Consider the following 14,589-nt stretch of genomic DNA (forward strand, 5'->3'; position numbering starts at 1 on the left):
TATGGTAATACTTAAACACTATCTTCATTTCAAATTAAGTTGCTGTGTTAAAAAAAAGTGTACAAAACAACTATTCTTACCTCCTTAATGTATTCCATGTAGCTCCCATCTTTACTAAACGACCCATATTCATTTTCTACTTGGACAGCAATAACAGGGCCACCATGGTGGTACTGAGAAGCAAACAGATGATGGTTGAAGAGCAGCCTCGCTATTGGAGCAGAAGTCTAGAGTCCAGGATTGCTAATAAAGATACCAGAAGTGATAGGTGCTGTCTCTCAAGTCTGTTGGAGTCAGGCGTCTTCATTCATCCAGGCATGTAAGATCCTGGGGTGTTCTACCTTCCACAGGGCTTTGTGGATACAGGACCAGCGGGTTCCATTCTGTTTCTCATATTCATTAGCTATGAGCTCTCAAACCTATGAACTCCTGTCCACGTCTACACTATGTTTCCACTTAATCCATCGTCTAGGCTTCCTCTGCACTCCTCCTGCCTTAGAATGAACCCCCTCCATTCTCTTCCCTACCCCACCCCCATGAGCAGGTATTTAACATAGCCACCTCTCTTCTATGTACCGTCACTTTTCCTTCTAAACTGACTGATGTGCGTTGCTGTCAACACGTAACATCTCACCATGGAAGCTGCACAGAGCCTGTGGTCAGTAAGGACTAAGGGGACGCTACCAATGTCCAGGAAGAACACAGCTGGCTTCATTAGTCATCAGTTTCTTGTCCTCAACCACAAGGAGCTCTATACTTTGTATTAAAAAGAACATGTATACACATACTTCTGTATGCCAAAATTTGTGAGGGTTGGTCATATACAAATATGGTTAAAAAATGGTTGTCTCCTAAAAAGACAACTAAGTTACTGTGGGGCAGGATGGAAAGAATTTAATTAATCATAATTTTAATATGTCATTTTTAATTTTTCCCAACATCGATCAGTTAAAACAAGAAGATGATTTATAGTATTCTTTATCAATGAGCTAGCTGATCGGTGAGGTTAGCAGATATCTGGTACATAGAGAGAACTAGAGCTACCTTCTTGTGATCCCTGTCTCAGTGATACCTTTTTAGAAGCTCGGAGGCAAAGGTGCAAGAACCAAACAATGGTTCTATGCTTAACTTTAGGGTCTAGACCTAGCTTGTAAGAAAGTCAGTGTGATATCCCAGAGGCACTGGGAATGACTACTGGACTGTGAGTCACAGTGCTTCTCTGAAGTGAATGTTGTTAGTTACAGATCATCTAGCAGCCCTCACCCCTCAGAAATCAGACCGAGCTTGCAGCTCTCTGAGACTGAGAACTCATAAACCATGTTGTGAAAGTCTGAGCTACCATCTTACTTCTACCTGCTGTTTCCCTGCCTGTGACTCCTGGCATACAGGTTAGGTCAAGCTAGGTCACTTAGAATGGAGCTCACCCTGACCTCTCCCAGACACCATAAAGCCTTCAGAATTACAAACTCCCCTGTCCTCTGGGACTGGAGGAGCTCCCGAGACGTCATCATGCTGCCTGTGGTATGAAACCATTGCTCTTCTCACTGCAGTCTGTGATTCTCTAACTTGCTACTAAAGTGCATCTGAAGAACCACTCATCCTGACTGCCCTCTTCTACAGCCGCCTGCTCTTTCTGATCAACGTGAGCAGGGACATCGATTACCTGCAGAGGAAGTATCCTGGGAATCAGATGATCAAAGTACTCATCAACAGCCTCAACAAAGTTCAGGTGGGTTGTTCTCAGTTGTGGCTTGGGGTAGCGCAGAAGCCAGCTGGGGACAAGAGGCAAAACATTAGTGCATGAAACAGGAAGCAGGAAAGAAGATGGGTCTGGCCAGCTGAGCTCAGCAAAGGTCTCTGCTCAGAGCCGCCTATCTCTGGATGTCTTTCTGGCTACCTAATAACCATAGCATCGGAATATTCAATGGGCTCAAGGGATCTGTTTCGTATGAGCTTTTCACAATATCATCTAGGATTCCAGAGATGTGTGAGTCAAACAAGGAAAGAAGCCTTCCCAGATCTGAAGAATCAAGCTGAGGTACTGACTGATCAGGAAAAACTCCCTAGTCTTAGCTTTTTTCCACACTCCCCAGGCCTCCATTCTCCTTAGCTCTCCAGAATAGAACACGACCTTTAGCCCTCATCATGGCCTCTACTCCTCACACAAATGGCCACTTATTTCACTAAGTTCTAAGACTCCAAGCAAAACAGTAGCTCACAGGCCAAGAAACATCCTTCATGTGTCACTGGGGAGGGTAAGCCAGGCTCCCAGGACATTCATGGAGCAGTTGGCTTCCCCAATACTCCCACAGCTTAAGCTCAGGCTTTTACTATGCATCACCTGGTGTCGCATATCCTTAGCTTGAAGAAATGCTGTTTTTATTTATGACCCAAGGAGCCACAGGGTTAACCTAATGGCAGAACCTGGAAGTACTAGTGTCCTGTCACAAAGAAGGATGCCAGGAAGGACCCTGTGTTCTCACCTGGGCCTCTGTCAACCGGGATAAGGGAAGGGCAGGTGTTATGATGAGAGAACATGCCAGAAAAGCAAGAAGACAGAGAAGGAGCTGAGGTCTCAGCAGGTGGAAAGGGGCCTGCCTTTAGCCAGAGACACAGCCGAGCTCTCTGGTACTATCCCAGACGCTGTCGTCATGTTCCCCTAGAGCTTTCAGTCCCTTTCTTCCAGCTCATGAAAAGAACACAGGTGCCCATTACCCCTTTTCTGTGGAGGACCAGGATGGTGACCCCGGCATTGCCACAGCTGTTTTTGTACTGCTGTTCACGGGCACACGCTCAGGTCACCAGCACCCACATCTCTAGTCTGATTCTGCAACCCAGGGTGACCTCAGAACACAACCTCCCCACCACACGCCAGGCATCACTGCTAGGGCAGGGAGTGCAGAGTTCAATTCAGGGCACAACCAGTGCCAGGAGCAATCGTGCTCACTGGCTTGAGAAGTTATTTCCTGTAAAGCAAAGCACCTGCCTAAGTCACAGCTCTAGATTCTGGAGTAACTCACCTGGGTAACCCACCTAGGTCAACCTCAGCACAGATGTATGGCCCTGGTCGCAGAATCACCCACAACCCTATAGATGCGGCCAGCGAAACATAGGCCCTAGGACGGGAAACAAAGTCAGCCCCTTTCTGGGTGGCCCAAAGGGGAGGCTGGGCATAGAGGGAGTCCACAGACACAACAGGATGTAGGGATGTCCTTCATCTTCCTTCCCTTCCTCTACCAACCATTGGTGGGGAGTGACTTCCCCTTAACCCAAGTCGGCAGGGAACCCCTGCTCCAGGAAAGAGACCAGAGGCCCTCTGAGCTGGGTCTGTACTAACTCTCAGTATCACAACCATTCCCAGAGCTCTACTGGAGGGGTCACACTGAGTACAGAGGCTCAGTCCCCTGCTTCAGCCTTTCTAACCTGAGGAAGTCCCCATCGCAACTCGGGGACTGACTCTTCTATAGTTTGGCAACTTCTAGTGTCTTAGTCCCCTAGCTCTGTGAAAACGTAGGTCAGAAGCTGCAGGACGGCAAGTCATGGCTAGGAGTGTCCAGAATCTGTGTGCAGACCCTTTCTCCTAAAAACAAGTCTTCAGAGCTGAGACACATGAAGGCTCCTCTTAAATGTCAGGAATCCTCCTCCCCAGGGAGAGAATCAGCTTACAGAGGCAGAAGGATTACATACTCCAGGTCCAAGATCTCAGAGAAGTCAAATTTCCCCCTCTCTTGCTCATGGAGGTTCCATGGGATGTAGCTAGAAGAGGGTACAAAGAGTACAATAAGCATCATATCTCCTCTGTTCATAGAGTTTACCAAGCCCTTGTGTGTCTCTATTTTTTTAGCTGAAGCTTCCAATGAAAATAAACTTCTGCTACACAGACATAACCATCTTTCCCGTATTATTCATCTGTGTTTCAAGATAACCAATTATCCTAGGTTTCATAAGTTTATATATTTTCTCCAACAACCCCAATCTTTTCTTTCTTTCTCTTCTTCTTTCTTTACTTATTTTGTTTTTTGTTTTGTTATTTCGATTATTATATAGCAAGGGAACATTTTTTTTGGTCCAGTTTATTGCTTCTTGTATCTTCATAGGCATGTCCTTCTTTAGGTTGGGAAAATTTTCTTCTATGATTTTGTTGAATATATGTTCTGTGCTTTTGAGTTGGACTTATCCTTCTTCTATCCCTATTATTCTTTGGTTTGGTCATTTCATGGCATCTTATATCTCCTGGATATTTTATGTTAAGCTTTTGTTAGGTTTAACATTTCCTTTGACCCATGAGTCTGTTTCCTCTATTGTATTTTCAATGCCTGAGATTCTCTCTTTCATTTCTTGTTTTTTTTTAATTTTTTATTTAAAAGTTTTTTCTTTTCATTTTACATACCAACCACAGTTCCCCTTCCCTCCCCTCCTCCCACACTCTTTCCACCTTCTACACACACACACACACACACACACCCATCCACTCCTCACAAAAGGCAAGTCCCCCCATGGAGAGTCAACAAAGTCTTGCATATCAAGTTGAGGCAGGACCAAGCCCCTCCCCCCTCTATCAAGGCTGAGCAAGGTATCCCTCCATAGGGAATGGACTCTAACAACGGAGTTCATGCATTGAGGAATAAATCCTGGTCCCACTTCCAGTGGCCCTACAGAATGCCTAGGCCACAGAACTGTCAGCCACACTCTGAGGACCTAGTTCGGTCCTATACAGGTTCCCCAGCAATCAGTCCAGAGTCAATGAGCTCCCACTAGTTCGGTTCAGCTGTCTCTGTGGGTTTCCCAATCACAATCTTTCTTCATTGATTTTTTTTGCACTGTACATTTTTATCTGCTCTCCTCCTTTCTTCCCTTCTCCTCTAATCTACCTCAAGACCCAGCAATACCACTTTGGAGCATATACTTAAAGGAAGCTCAATTATTCCACAAGGACAAGGACGTGTGCTCAATTATGTTAGTAGCAGCATTATTCGTAATAGCCAGAACCTGAAAACAATCTAGATGCCCCTCAACAAAAGAATGGATAAAGAAAATCTGGTACATTTACACAATAGAGTGTCACTCAGTGGTTTAAAAAAAAAAAGTGGCATCTTGAAATTGACAGGCAAATGAAGGGATCAAAAAAAAAAAACCAAACAAACAAACAAAAATCAAGTGAGGTAACCTGACCCAGAAAGACAAATATAATATATATTTACTCATAAGTGGTTTTTAGATATAAAGCAAAGAAAAACCAGGCTACAGAAAAACTACATGATGCCACTAATAGCTCTTAATAAAACCCAATAATTATAGACTGGGAATCAACAATAGATCACTTGCCTAGTGTATGCAAGGACTTTATCCACTACACTTCTAAAATGGAAAAACTCAATTATTTCTAACTAAAATATTGGCACATTAAGCTAGCCAATCTTAAGTTGACTGCCTTTCAGCTTCACAGTTTCTTTAATGGTTTTGGTCACTGGTGTTAAGCTCTGCCACCAAAGTCTGGTGGAGGACACACAAGGAACGGTACCTCTTATCCTCAAGTACTCTTGTATTCATAGGGTCCTGCAGGGTGAGTGGCAACTGAGAAGATTTCTTTTTTAAAAACTGCTCAATATAGCATAACTCATGACTACCAATGAAGAACTAGGAAGGCAATGTCAAGTTAAATATCTTCACATTTATAAAATCAATATTTATTACAGATGTAAAATATCATTTCTGCATGGCGTTTTGCTGACAATTTTTGTACCTTTTCTCTCTTCATACATTAGGTACTGAGTTTTAAAGAATGACATTTATTTTTAATTGATGTTTCTCAATAAAACCCCATGAGTTGACCATGAAAAAACAGGCTTCTCTAATTAACCAAAAATGTAATCAAGAAGTAGAAAACCCAGAAAAAAAAAAAAAGAAGGATGAAGAAGGGAATGAATGATGGAAGAAGGAAGGAAAGAGGGAGGGAGGGAGAGAAGGAGGGAGGGAGAAAACTCATTAACAGTCTTACTTATGAAATCTGTAAATAATGACCAGCCTGCCAAGATGGAATAATAACATGAATATTAATGGGTTAACCAACTACTTTTGTATTGGATTTGAGGTTTACTCCATGGGAGGTAACCTATGCCTGCTACTACAAACCTGGGCAGCTGGCTAGGAAGATCATAGGATACAGGGATGAAGCTACTCCTATCAGTTTGCTAAATGGAAATACGGTCTGTTTTGTTTAGCTTGGGTTTTTTGTTTGTACTTCTTTATTTGAGAATAGATTCTTCTCACATAATGTATCCTGATTCCAGTGTCCCTTCCCCCCAATTCTTTCAGTTCCTCCCCAACTCCCATCAGCATCCAATCCCTTTCCATCTTTCATTAGAAACAACAGGCTTTTAAGAGATAATAGAATACATCAAAAGAAAATATAGTAAAACAAAAACTATCATGTCAGAGCAGATCAGACAAGCAAACAGAAAGAAAAGACCCAAGAGACAGCACAAGAATCAGAGACCCTCTCATGTGCACAGTCAGGAAACCCATAAAAACATTAAACTGGAAGACATAAATAGATTAAAGTTGAATTCTAAAGACTCGTGTTTATAGCTATAGATTAGTGCTGCTTTTGGCCATCATCAAACTAATTTCAAATAACAGGATCTGATCAAAGTGCTGTGAAGAAGGAATGCTGTAGTGCTCACTCTAAACTGTCTGTTGTGTCAGCACTCCAGGGCTTAGGAAATGTCACCAAAGAGGAGGTGAAAAAATAGAAGACCAAAGGATAGCAAGGTGTATCAGAAGACGTTCTGGACATGACATGGTCATTGCACTCATGACCTCATGAGGGCTGTTGTTACCTGTAAGATCTACACAAGACTGGACCTGACAACATTTCGTCATGGAAGAAAGAAAGGCTTATGAACATCCCAGGGACAACTGATAGGCTAGAGAAGGAAGGGACATCACTTCCTTTAGTGGTGAGGCCCTAGTGTACATGCCCTGGGAAATAACCTGCCATTCATGCTCATGCAAGAAACCCTAGGAAACAGAGTCTGTAACAATAAACAAGAAATAGAAAAGGTATTTGTAGGAAAGCAGGGTTTCAGTGGGAAGCTTGGATGTAATGAAGGTGAAAATGACAAAATTCACTATACATATGTAGAGACTGTCAGGGAAAAAATAAAGAATAGGTAGCTATTATAGAAGTTTCAAATTAAGATCTTTTTGTTTCCATAACCATGGAGAGCTGTCCCCACTTCCCATCTGGCAGACCAACCCTACAGCATCTACACAGTCCTAGATCCAGGGTTATGACTCAACCTGCCCCAACGTTTAATCCATCTATGATCTGCTGGGACATGTGAAGGGTCCTGACCCATAGAACCGAAGCTGCAGGATCTGAACAACATAGGGCAGCACCAAGATGTGCACGAAGAGTCCTAGTGGGGTCCCAGCATTGAACGTGAATGGGAGATCAGGGGCCTCGAACCAGACCAATGACTCTCTAATGAACACTTGAAGTAGAGATGAATAGACAAAAGGGTATACAGAGTGACTTGGAGGGTCACACAGCAACTTTCATGATGAGACTTTTAATTCCTTCCCTTTTTATTTTACCCATTTTCTTTTTTTTATTTCTCTCTTAAATTTTGTTTTATTGAGAAGGATGTTGCCAGGGTGGAGGGCAGATGCAAAGGGATGGGGAATGAATGGGGTCAAGATACATGATGTGAAAACACATAGAATAAACATATAAATAAATTTTTAAAAGATATTTTTGGGGCTGGAGAGATGGCTCAGTGGTTAAGAGCATTGCCTGCTCTTCCAAAGGTCCTGAGTTCAATTCCCAGCAACCACATGGTGGCTCACAACCATCTGTAATGAGGTCTGCTGTATACATAATAAATAAATGAATAAATAAATATTTTAAAAAAGATATTTTTGTTTCCATAAGTAAAAATTTGAAAAAAATTTAAAATGTATATCACCAAGTAATGACACTTGCTGTAAAAGCACACATACTCTGTCAACTTTATCCAAAGCTTTGAACACAAAGCAAACTAAGGATGCTATTTAAGGGACAACTGGACACAATGTAAAAGCACCAGCTGGAAATGACTGGTCCACAGCTGAGTCTTCCTGCTGTGCTCTCAAACACAGAACCCTGACTTTGCCAGTCTGCAACCCTGACAGGAGCCCTGTAGGCTACAGCTGGGCATAAAGGCTGCAGAGAGGTACTCACGTGCTGACAGTGTTGAAACCACAGGCCTGAAGCTTCAGCAAGCGGTCCTTCCAATACTCCCTGGGCACTCGGAAATAGTGGATGGAGCCTCCAATGATCATGAACTTGTGACCTTCCAGGGTGAAGTACACTTGGCCCTGAGCATTCTTTTCAGTGCTAAGTCCTACAGATCTGTTCTTCAGCTTGGAAGGGGTCACACGAGACCACCTAAACCTGGAGTGCAGGGAAAAGAGAGGAGGGTGTGTCAAGGCCACTGTGGGCCTCCGGACCAATGAGGCTCCTGTTAGCAGGGCACACTAGACTGCTTGTGTTCCTTAGTCTCCCCAGGAAAAGAAACAAAGCTCCCCGCTCCCTGCTCTCACTAACCTGGCAGGAAACACTTTAAACATGTCATCTCTGAATTCAGAGGGAGGACCAAGACCTGAGAAGACAAGTGGCAAGAAGAAGATGGCCAGAATTCTCCTCTGGGAAGGACACATTCTGTAAGGAAAAGAGACATTGACAAGGGGAACACAGTGGTTCCTTGAGCCACAGGGGCTAGAAACCTGCTCCAGAAACTTCTAGAGGCCCATGGCAAAGGATACCAGGCAGGTGATCTCCCAAGAAACCTAGGGTAAGGGAGGCCGTAGCTCCACTGGCTCCACACAAGTCCCCCAATTCCAGGGCTCCCACAAATCCTTCCCCACAGGACCTAAACCGGAATACACCACAACAGGACAAGGCTGGGAAATTGGGGTAAGGGATTCAGGAAAGGTGGGGCTCTCCATGCACAGGGTCCAGGGAGGACACCACTGAAGCACCTCCTCGCCATCCACAACTACACTGTCAAGTTCAGAGTCATCATGCACACTCATGAGCAGGGCAAGGTAGAGAAGAAACTGCAAAGGAAAGAGCTGAGGTAGAGAGACTTGAAATGAGAATCTGGGTGCTAGCACCACAAATCCTTGCACGTGACTGACTGGCAGACCTACAAAATACCTTGAGAGAAGTCTAGAGGCCGCCCCACAAGCACACTCAGGATAATGGGGTTGAGGGAGTTCAGGAAGGGCATGTGTCTTGAAGAGCTGGCAGAACTTGAGTCTTAGAGTCTGGTAACCCCAGGGGAAGCAGAAAGGGTCACCTGAGGTATGCCATCGCAGGAAGTTGGGAAAAAGAGGACCGTGCAGCTCCTGCTCTCTTGGGTGCCTCGGAAACACAACCTTCAGTCAGGACTAACAGCTGCCAGGCCTGATCCAAGCTCAATTCAGTGCTGCTGACTGGATGAAATGTCTCAAGAGCTGGGGGCTGGTCCCAGAACCTTGACACCACAGTGCCTGCAGCTGCTACAGCCAATGACTGGGTCAGGGTCTTCCTGGACAGTGTGCACTGGCAGCTATTGGCTTTGGACACTGTGCATCAGAGACTGCATGGTGTCCCAGACTCCCTTAGCATACAAATGCCTCTCAGTGCTGGCAATGAATGGGGAGGATGGATCATCAGGGTTATCTCGGCCTTGGCCTTCTCACACTGTGTTTACAGGCAGCTGTCTCACAACAGCAAGGCCAGAGAGGGTAGGGAGAACAGGAGATTACTTCAGGGAATTCAAAGTTGATAAGCCCTTTGAGGGAAGTCACAGGTAACAAAATTAATATACCAGACTCAACAGCCCTCCTATCTTCCAAGAAAGAGTGAAAAAGAGATCAGAGAAGCAAGTTCATGCCCAATAGCCTTTTAAAAAAATCTCTCAGAGCAAATCTAAGCAAAGGAATGTTTGATGTATTAAATTATCAAATACCCCTTCAGCCTGCTCTTTCCCCGTCTCCTCCCATCACTCAGTGATATGAACATTAGGACTTCTGTCATTTCCCGTAGGCGTCTGTGTTTCTGGAATGTTGTGTTTATTTGCTTATGGTTTCAGGTTTTGTGAATTCTTCTTCTCTTTCAGCACACATCCAGACCACTCCAGATCACATGCTGTGCGTTAGTCCACAAAAATATTACAAAATAATTATGATTGTTTTCTAAAAACATAGTCCAGCACCCAAATAAAACCATCCAGAAGAAGGAAAAATAAAACAGGCCTGGTGACACATACCTCTAATACCTGTTTGTGGCTGTAATGCCAGATTATGGAGGGAAAACATCTAACCTGCAAACAAGAAGCCCAAAGACCACAACACCGCTGGGAGAAAATGCCCAAGGCTTGAGACACAGGCAAATCACATACTCTGGTTTCTCTTCTCTACGCAGTTCCCAACAGCTGTCTCAAAGCCTTGTGCACGCTCACACTGGCAGAACTCTGTTAATAGCTCACTGTCTTCATCCTCACAGAGTCGTTCTCCAAAGGCCATGATACTCTAAACAGAAGCGATTGTGTTCCTGCATAGCCAATGCCTTGGATATTTCCTTGCCAGCACCTATCCTACATTACATTGTTTAATTGTCCACTAAGTTCTTGGGGGTTTTGCTTGTTTGTTTGTTTGTCTTGTTCATTCTAACCACAAACTTTAGAAAGACATGTTCTCTTTGCAAGAAGAAGAAGAAGAAGAAGAAGAAGAAGAAGAAGAAGAAGAAGAAGAAGAAGAAGAAGAAGAAGAAGAAGAAGAAGAAGAAGAAGAGTTACTGAGCTGGGCTGTAGTGGTACACACCTTTAATTCCAGCACTCAGGAGGCAGAGGCAGGCTCCCCCTTGTCTACAAGAGCTAATTCCAGGACAGACTCCAAAGCTACAGAGAAACCCTGTCTCAAAAAACAAACAAACAAAACACTTCAAAACAAGAAAGGACTTGCTGAACTCAGGCTTTCACTCAATGTAGCATATATGATTAACACATACGAGACCCCAAGTTCAATTTTCAACACTGAAAAGAGATAGAAATTCCTTTCTTAGATATCACAATGCTTTATTTTAATATGGTCATGGACATTTCATTAAAGTCAAAACCAAAGAATCTATTGTCTTAAGACTGGCAAGGGCACCGTCATTTAAAGAATGTCAGCACCACAGACTATGGTTAGTGAGGCCATGGATTAGGACACAGCTGAAGGGACATTTCAGTTCTTGACATTGCAGTAAACACATCCAGTGTACTCCTTGGAGACAAAGGCAGTGAAGAGAACACACTTGCCCACAGCAACCACATAAACTACACCTCAGCTTCAGGAATCTCAAGACTGCCTTCCAGAAATGGAGGTAACTTGGTTCTAGCTTGTCGAGCATGCCCATGGGATTCTATAGTATGCCATGTCTATAAACCTGTGCTCTGGTGAAGCAGAGACCATCAGTGTCTAATTCGTTACTGGATCCCAGCAGCTCCAGAAAGCATTGCATACTGCAAGCTCTCAACACGTGCCTGTTAACTAAGCAAGTAATTTAGACAGCTGCAGGGAAAGGCCTGATTCCTCCTAATGTGAGTGCCCCCTCCCCCGGGCATATGAAACAGAGGGCTCAGCATGAGAATTCCAAGTATTACAAACAGAGTCTTAGACAGAAACAGCCAAGATAAGAGGACTGACCACTCCTGAGATAGCAAGGGCACACCCTGTGTTATTTGTGAAGCTAATTAACCCATATAACACCTCTTCCACTGAGTCAGAGCATGCGTGGCTGAGTAGAAACAGTCTCCGTCTTAAGAGAAATCTGCAACACAGCTAGTTTCCCATATCCTTCGTATATGTGTGTGTGTTCTTGCAGGTGGCACTGCATACATAAGTGGAAGCCAAAGATCTTTCAAACTTGGCTTTTGAAGCAGAATCTCTTCGGGGGCCTAGAACTTCCTAAATTGCCTAAGCTGACTGGCTTGGGAATTCCAGGGATGGCCTGTCTCCTCTTGAAGCAGATACTCCTGACAGAGCCTGCTCCCTAATCTAGTGTCATAGATCTTTAATTAGCTTTGTGATGTTTCTTAGTTGAGCAAAAATGTAGAAACAAAATGGATCAGAACACCTGGTCCCAGCACATTTGCAAGGTCTGTCAGCGGCAGAGAGAGAGGAAACAGGAAGAGAATCAGGGGAGATACAGAGACATCCGGTCGGTCGCAGTCCCTGTGTACTTCTTTGACCTTGACTTAAACAGTTGTCACCTAGCGGTTGACTGAGACTCAGACCTTGTCACAAGAGTAGGGCTATGCAGTATTTATAAATCAATAGGATAATAATAAGATACATCTTATTGCATAGAAAAGTTATGCCATATTTGAAGTATGTGCAGACACTGTCCTAGGTGAAACTGAGAAACACTCAAAGCATTCCATTAGAATCAGGAACAGAATGAAGGCATGGTATGTTCAGCAAAGATTTGAAGTCTTATCCAGAAAATTAAGACAAATGAGGGCAATAAAGGGCAGACAAACAGGAAAGGAAGGGGTCAAAGTACCCTTATTTGCTTATTTTATACATAAAAGACCATAAATATTCTATCAGAAAATTCCTACAGCATTTAAACACTCATCAAGGTAGCAGGATACAAGCTGATACACAGAAAACCAGTAGTTTTCTTACACAGAAATGGAAAACACTCATTAAAAAAAGAAGGAAGGAACAATACCATTCACAATAGGCTCAAAACATTTCTAGAACATATCTGGTCCAGGAAGTGAAAGAATAATACAATAATAACTTTAAGAGTCTAAAAAAGAAATTGAACAAGATACTGGAGGATGGAAAGACCTCCTTTGCCAATGGGTTAGTAGGAATAATAATGTGAAAATGGCCAAAAAGTAACTACAGATCCAAGGCAACCACTACCAAAATGTCAGCACAACTCTGCACAGAAACTGAAAATACAATCTAAAATTTCTCGAGAAAGCACAAAAGACCCAAGATAGCTAAAAATGCCCTGAATGATAAAAACATTGTTAGATGTATCACTACCCCAGATTTCAAGTTGCTCTACAGAAGCATAGAGATAAAAACACATAAGACCACACCCATTGATTAACAGGCTGGAACTGAGGAGCACCTCATGTTCAACTCTAGTGAGCTGGGCCCTACCACACCAGCCATTCACCAGGTGTCCCACAGGCTTGCTTAAAGCTAAGGTTTTCTCTTCCTAGATAACCTAGCTTGTGTCGAGTGGACGTTTGGGGTAAAAGAAAAAGAGGCTATCTGGGGGTGGGGAATGGATAAATATAATCAAGACACAACACACAAAATTTTAAAGAGTGCATTTAAACATTTTTATGATAAAAACAAACCCTGGGGCCAGATTCCTGCACTGCATATGGGCATGGTAGTCTTTTAACAAATCTGTCTCTAAAACCACTTGCCCTCTTCTCTCAAGACTGAAGACATAGAGAAAAGTACTTAAACTATTTTCAAGATTTGCCAAGATGCTATAATCTCCAGATTGTCCAGTTCCGGGCACTGCCCTAAGCCTGGCAGAAATGGTAGCCCTTAAGGAGAAGGCCCAACCCACAAGCAGAAGGAGGGGATCATCTCCTAGGAACCAAATTACCCTCAAGGGATGCCTTCTCCAAGTCTTGCATATCCAGGACTAATCACCAAGCCCAGTTTTGCCAACCCTGCAGACTGCATAGTGTTTGTCCCCGCTTCCCTACGGGGTCTCTGTGCTGGCATCCTTAACCCCCAACACAGGGCTAACCCCTTGATCTCTTCATTGTCCCAATATAGCTAGCTACATCAAATAAATTCCCTTTCTCCCTCTCAGAAAGGGAACTTAGTCAATTAACTGTTTAATTTGACTTCTGGGGTAAACAACTAGACTTGATTTTGAGACTTCCCTAAGTTAGTCCTCTGTAGCCCAGGGCTCCTGTAACAAAGTTAGCTGAAGAAGCTACTGCTATAAATGTTAATTACAGCATCATTCTGCCATGCAAAGGTGGCGTATATAAACATGGAGAACATGGGGAGACGTCTTGACTCGCGCTCAGGAAGATCGTCCATGTCTAGGATTTAGCTGCTTCAAGAGAGAAATTGTGGGTCAGTGATACCTTTGGGTTTCCAATGGGCATAAAGTCCCAGAGTCTGGAGGAGCCTGCCTGAGTTGTGAGAAGTGAACTCAGGGTTTCCAGTCTCCAACCTTTTTTCTCTGTAGTGTGGGTGTGAATACAATTTGGTATGACCATTCCTCAAGGTTCAAAGTTGTCCTCAGGCATCATTTCTAGAAAGCTCAGTCTCCCGGCTTTTACATAACGAAGTCTTTTCTTGCCCTCAGTATTGTTTTATAAAAAAATTTACCTGATAAAAACACTTTGAGCCAAGCATGGTGGCACAGAATGTTACGCCAAGTTACAGCCAGAGGCAGAACAATCATTACAAGGCCACCCTGATTTACATAGCAGAATCCTGTTTGGAAGAAGAAGAAAAATAGAAGAAGGAGAAGCAAAGAAAAAATGAGGGAGGGAGGGAAGAGGAAGGGAAAGAGAA

The 14,589-nt window shown here is 43.6% G+C and overlaps 1 protein-coding gene across 1 annotated transcript in view; it reads right to left on the reverse strand.

The window, feature by feature from the left end:
- Window positions 1–10,554, reverse strand: part of LOC130872697 (beta-galactosidase-1-like protein 3) — a 40,953-nt gene extending 30,399 nt beyond the window's left edge. The window contains exons 1-7 of the mRNA XM_057766874.1: window positions 10,427–10,554; window positions 8,591–8,704; window positions 8,225–8,437; window positions 3,688–3,756; window positions 3,021–3,116; window positions 1,664–1,772; window positions 81–173 (exon numbers count right to left, since the gene is read on the reverse strand). Of these exons, the coding sequence (XP_057622857.1) occupies window positions 81–173; window positions 1,664–1,772; window positions 3,021–3,116; window positions 3,688–3,756; window positions 8,225–8,437; window positions 8,591–8,704; window positions 10,427–10,554 (822 nt within the window). The remainder of the gene's footprint in view (window positions 1–80; window positions 174–1,663; window positions 1,773–3,020; window positions 3,117–3,687; window positions 3,757–8,224; window positions 8,438–8,590; window positions 8,705–10,426) is intronic.
- Window positions 10,555–14,589: the final 4,035 nt, after the last annotated feature.

Source organism: Chionomys nivalis, chromosome 4 (genome assembly GCF_950005125.1).
Source record: "Chionomys nivalis chromosome 4, mChiNiv1.1, whole genome shotgun sequence".
In the NCBI taxonomy this organism is placed as follows: domain Eukaryota; kingdom Metazoa; phylum Chordata; class Mammalia; order Rodentia; family Cricetidae; genus Chionomys; species Chionomys nivalis.